We start from the raw sequence: 6,000 nt of genomic DNA, 5'->3' as shown, positions 1-6,000 counted from the left end.
ACCCAAACCCCAGGAGGACACAGCCCTGGGCTGCTGGCTGTGGGTGCTCCGCTGATGGCCGGGCCCTGCAGCTGTAAGTGACCAGATCTAGTTTCCATGCTGGGGGCCTGCCACGGGACACCAGGCACCCACTCCAGCAGCACAGCCCAGCTCCCCAGACCTCACAGGGTGGGAGAATCATAGAATAATTAAGGTTGGAAAAGACCTCTAAGACCGTCAAGTCCAACCGTCAACCCAACCCCACCATGCCTGCTAAACCATGTCCCGAAGTGCCACATCCACACGTTTTTTGAACCCCTTCAGGGATGGGGACTCCACCACTGCCCTGGGCAGCCTGTTCCGATGCCTGACCACTCTTGCAGTAAAGACATTTTTCCTAATCTCCAAACTAAACCTCCCCTGATGCAACTTGAGGCCATAAAGGAGGAACCACAGGACTTTCTCCTGTTATCATAAAGGCCCTAGCGTAATTGAAAGAGCCAGTGTTCCACATACAGGCCCTTGTGTGATTAGAATAATAGGAGTTTGTTGTTTTTACTTAGAAGAAGAGGTCGTGTTACCTTTAAATCAAGGAAACTCTCCTTGAAGAGATAGGGACACCCTGAGACGACTACTTGTTAGCGCTTAGCTGGTTTTAGCTGGTTTTAGCAAAGAAGTAGTGTCCGAAAGTAACCTACTCTTCATGATAATACATTATAATACTAAAAATCACAACCCGTGGGTGAAAGGCTGAGGGCTGAAGTCTCCAGAGCTGGGCACAGGACTCCTGGGGGGATCTCAGCAGAGCGGGGCAGAGGGGCAGAATCCCCTCCCTCGCCCTGTGCCCACGCTGCTGGGGACGCAGCCCGGGGCATAGCTGGCCTGCTGGGCTGCCAGCACATACTGGTAGCTCACGTCCAGCTTTTCACCCCACCAGTACCCCCAAGTCGTTCTCTGCAGCTTTAAAGGCCGCTGCCGCACATTCCCCCCCCCCCCCCCCCCGCCATTTTGAGCTCCACGCCACTCCCCCCACATTGCCGCCTGCAGGGCCGCTCGGAGCCCTCCAGGGGGCGCTGCGGCGGCCGGTACGCCTCTCTTGCCGCACGCTCTGTGGCGCCCCGGCGGCGCCGCGCTGGCGGGGGAGGTGTCGCGGTGGCCGCGGGCCCTGCGCTCCCCTCCCTTCCCCTCCCCTGCCCTGTCTCCGCCTTGGGCCCGGCGGGCCGGGGTCGGCCATGGAGGCGAAGAAGGTGAACCTACCGCGGGGCCCCGAGAACCTCTGCTTTGACAAGGACGAGTTCATGAAGGTGGACGGGGGGCTGCTGAGGCGGGCGGGCTGCGGGAGGGCGCTGTGGGCCCGGGGTGCCGGAGGGTGTGGGGGGGAGGCCTCCTGAGGAGGGGAGTGGCGGGTTCCCCGGGCGGTGAGAGGGGCCCGGAGCCTCGGTCGGCGGCTTGGAGCTCCGCCACGGCTTTTCCCCCGGGCGGAGGCCTCCGGAGAAGAGAACCTGCTCCCGGTGGTGCTCTGCGTCCTTCGGAGCCGAGCTGCAGCTGGGCTGATAACCCGCGTTCAGGCCTCATGGCTTGGAGAGCTAAAAATAATTCTTAATACTGTATTTCGACGTTAGTTTGGGGCTTTTTGTTTGTTTGTTTAAGTGTATGCAGGGGATGTACAACCTGGTGCTTTGCAGAGTTAGTCTTTCAGTGCCCTGACTCACAACATTGAGTGCTTCTAAAGTTAAAGGCCAAGACTTTGCAACATTGGAAGCAACACTGTTAAGTAGCCTTTTTGCCCCCCAGTACTTCAGTTTGGTCAGCTCGCTGGCAGGTGGAATACTTTATTTTGGGGGTGGGGTGCGTTCCTGGTTTGTACATTTTATTTACATCCTTCTCTCTTTCCTGTTTCATTTTCAGCCGGATTTTGATGTCGATCACTTCGTATCAGACTGCAGGAAACGTGTTCAGTTGGAAGAGCTCAGGGAGGATCTGGAGCTCTATTACAAACTCCTTAAAACTGCCATGGTGGAACTCATAAATAAGGACTACGCAGATTTTGTCAATCTCTCAACAAATCTAGTAAGTCTTACTGAGTTGTACTACGTAGTTCAGACTTAACATGTTCTTGTGTGATTTTTATTGTTTTGGGTGAGAAGTATGTGGCTTGTATTTTGGCATTATTAGTTTTGAGGCATCTTAAACTGTGACCCCTTGCACTGAGAGAAACTGAGAGACTGTTATTGTAGAATATAGTTACAGTACAGGCTGTTGGCCCATAATAAGTGTTTTGGATATATGCTTTTTGTCTTAAAAAAATCAATTCATTAGGAAATTAGACTCAAGGCAAACTTTTAGAACTGCTAGTAGTTGTAAAATTGAAGTAATCAAATCGTTAAAACTGAATAGCAAAGATACAAGTAAGGCCATTCTGAGGGATTCTTTCAGGAATCTTTAAATTTACTATACAGTCAGTGTATCTTGACTGAAAATTTTAATCATTTTCATATTACAATGTCTTGTTCACTGTGTATCCTGCTCTTTTACTCCACTTCATCCAGATTCCAATTATATAGGTTCAGAGAGTGAGATTGAATATTTTTATTGGAAGAAAACCTTCCACAGATGGAAGTTTTCTTTCATTTTTGGCTTTGGGTGACAAGCTGGTATCTTTATCCCTGTGTTTGAGGTAATGTATTTCTGCATTGCACTTAAAACTGGAGACTATAAAGAGAAGTATTATTTCTCAGTTCTCTTTTATTATCTGTAAAATGGTAGGCTTTGTCAGCAATTTATGAACTTATCAAAAAAGTCATAAATGTTTTTATGGTAATTTCTTTAGGTTGGCATGGACAAGGCCCTTAATCAGCTTTCGGTACCCTTGGGACAGTTAAGGGAAGAAGTTATGGTATGCTCAAAACAATCATTAGACACAGCTTGGTAAAATTCAGCTCAGTTTCGTATGATGTATAGAATGTCTTTTATTCATGTTAATAATTATTATGATAAACTTCTCTTTGAAAATTGACTTGTTAGAGCAGTAGTAGGAGGGGCATTGTGTTTTCAAGCCATTGTAGTGGCAGTAAATGTACGTTTTCTATAGTCCATTTTAACAGAGATAAATGATTTCTTTAATGTGATAAATGAATGGAATGGATGGGCTCTTGCAAGACAAGTATATGGTGAAGTATTGAGCTGTTTTAATATTTAAGTAACTTAAAGATAGTAGTAAATAAATCAGATACAACACAGGCCCACTGAGGACTTTTTTGCTCTGTCCTGTGGTTTAACCATAAAAAATGACGCTCTTGAAGATTGGTCTTACTCTGACTCTTCCACAGGGACTTGGTATTTAGTAAAGGGCAATTTTTGTTCATGTTGGCAGCTGATTCAAAGGGAAGTTTGCTGCATAAATGTGCCTTCAAAATATCTTAGCCTTGATGTCTAAAAATCAGTTCACAGCATAGAGAAATATTTATTGTGTGAAAAATGTTACTTAAATCTGATTTATAACTTTAGTTTCAAGACATAAAATCATATTGGTTTTATTGCTTATTTCTGGGTGAAAGGTGTTTTGATTTCTGTAAGGGACTGAAAGAACGCTTCTGCTTGAAAAAATGATGTGTGGTGGCAGTGCTTTAGGAGCAGGCTATACTTTCAGTTATTTAGTCTTATTTCTGTTTTTTTTTCACTTAGAGGGCAATTGATGTACTGTAGCTTTTATTTGTCCTTTTTTCGTATTCATCTGTTTTCTGTTTTGAGTTTAGTTTTTTGAGTTAATGTTTTGCAAGCCTGAAGTGGGAAGCCAACTTTTCATACTGACTTTCTCTCTCACAGAGTCTGAAGTCATGTGTCAGTGAAGGAATTCGAGCAGTAGATGACCGAATGAATAAACAGCAGGATATTAGAAGAAAAAAGGTACAACAGACAAATTATTACTTTGGAAAAAATCCTCATTAAGGCAACTTTTCTTTGTGCCATTAACCCAGAGAAAATGAAATGTTAAAAGTTTTAGGCTGCCTAGATGCACACTGTGCAGTATTTTGCACTTGTGAAAAATAAAGATTGAAGTTTTGGTTGACAGACTTAATTTTTACGATGTCTAGTTGATCATAATCTTTATTTTACTTTATTTGCCAAAAACATCTATGTTTGGTTTGGTTGGCTTTTTTCAATTATAGTTACTCATGTTTTTGCTTGTAGTGGTGTATAAACTTGCTTATTATGAATGTAATTGAAATACATCTGTCTAATTTCTATATGAGGGGGAGGAACTAACATTTGTCTTTTGTGCTTAACTTGGTAAAAATCAGGCATAAAAACAGCTGCTCTACATATGTGACAAACATTGTTTGTAGGGTTTTATGGACGAAGGTGAGCAGTACTTTAATTGAGACATGACTCAGGTATTAAGATGGAGGGAGAGAACTCAACACCACCAAAAAATAAACAACCCCAAAACCAAATCAAAATGAAAAAAACCATCCAAAACGTCTTCAGGGTTGTTAGGTAATGTAAATTGGGATTGGGGTCAGAGATGAAAAAACTTTCTTTAATTACAGATGTGTGTCCTGAGACTTATTCATGTTATTCAGTCTGTTGAGAAAATTGAGAAGATTCTGCATTCCCAAGGCACTAAAGAATTGTCCTCATTAGAGGGAAACAGGTAAATGTAAATATTAGGTTTTATTTGTAATTGATAGGACTAGCTTAATTTCATGGTATCGATGTAGATGTGTTTACATAAGTTAGGATATATCTTTACAGATGTAACTCTGATGGAAGAGGTGACTGTTATTTTAGTGCTTTCTCAGGCTTAGTCTTCTGCAAACTAGTAATTCACAGAATGCGTAACTCTGCCTCCAAAGTTCTGAAACACTCGTAGTGCTCTCAGTAAACGTGTGCTTTTTGAAGTTTGCATGCAATAATTATTTTTTTTTTTCTTGGAAGTCACGGGTCCTGTCATGTCTGAAATACTTTCTACAGTAGAGTTTATTTCAGTATCGTTTGGAAGTGAAATGGGAGATAGCTTTTCTTGTTTTCCCTGCATACGTATAACAGAAAGGACTGCTGCAAGGATAGTCTGAGGCAGGCAAGCCACACGCTTCTGCATTCTGGTAGAAGGAAAGTTTGTGACAAGTTCCAGTCAAACTCATAAGTTTTTGGGTTTTTAACAACTCTGTGGAAAGTGTCTTCTCCCTCTGCCTTTTCTGAGACATGGAAGATGTCTTTCAGCCAGTTTTGGAACTGATGTACCAGCTACGTGCTTGAGATAATTGACTGGAATGCCAGTGCAAATTACGCTGCAAGAATAAGACAGTTTCATGAACCTGTTTGAATGTGAGACTGTCTCTTCAGTTTAGTTCACTGGATCACATGGGAGTGAGTAGAGGGAGGCAGACAGAAGAATAGGTTGTTGCCTAGAGGGACAAAGCACATGGAACTGTTTTCAGTCAGGGTGAGGCACTTTACAGAATCATGTTTTGAAGCAAGATTGTACTCCGGTGGCTGAAAGTTTGGCTAATTATATAGACCTGAGAAGGGTAGGACAAGGAGTAATGGTTTTAAACTAAAAGAGGGCAGATTTAGACCGGATATAATGAGGCACTGGCCCAGGTTGCCCAGAGAGGTGGTCGATGCCCCATCCCTGGAAACATTCCAGGCCAGGTTGGACGGGGCTCTGAGCAGCCTGACCCAGTTGAAGATGTCCCTGCTCACTGCAGGGGGTTGGGCTGGATGGCCTCTGAAGGTCCCTCCCAACCCAAAGCATTCTGTGATCCTGTGACTGTTCCTGTAGAGATAGCTGTCATTAGTTTTACCAAATGACGGGAAAGAAGGAACAAATCCGGATGGTGACGAGCACTTACGGTAATACGAGCTGTAAGCCTGCCTTACTGTGTGACAGTAAGCAGCACTGCCATGTAGAAAACAGTGCTTCATGCTGCTGAGGCACCTGCTTATGTTCCTTTCAGCTTCTGCTTCAACTGCTTCATGTCTTAGTAGCTCCAAAACAACTCTAATCATGTAGTCTGT

At 43.9% G+C, this 6,000-nt stretch overlaps 1 protein-coding gene across 2 annotated transcripts in view; it reads left to right on the top strand.

Moving 5' to 3' along the window:
- The first annotated feature begins 1,088 nt into the window (after positions 1-1,088).
- Positions 1,089-6,000, top strand: part of COG2 (component of oligomeric golgi complex 2) — a 29,361-nt gene continuing 24,449 nt past the window's right edge. For both annotated transcript variants that reach the window (XM_075412070.1, XM_075412071.1), the window contains exons 1-5: positions 1,089-1,283; positions 1,888-2,049; positions 2,810-2,875; positions 3,805-3,885; positions 4,530-4,633. In XM_075412070.1, the coding sequence (XP_075268185.1) occupies positions 1,212-1,283; positions 1,888-2,049; positions 2,810-2,875; positions 3,805-3,885; positions 4,530-4,633 (485 nt within the window). In that variant the 5' untranslated portion in view covers positions 1,089-1,211. The remainder of the gene's footprint in view (positions 1,284-1,887; positions 2,050-2,809; positions 2,876-3,804; positions 3,886-4,529; positions 4,634-6,000) is intronic.

Source organism: Opisthocomus hoazin, chromosome 2 (assembly GCF_030867145.1).
Source record: "Opisthocomus hoazin isolate bOpiHoa1 chromosome 2, bOpiHoa1.hap1, whole genome shotgun sequence".
NCBI classification, from domain to species: domain Eukaryota; kingdom Metazoa; phylum Chordata; class Aves; order Opisthocomiformes; family Opisthocomidae; genus Opisthocomus; species Opisthocomus hoazin.
This window is presented reverse-complemented; position numbering and strand designations above follow the sequence as displayed.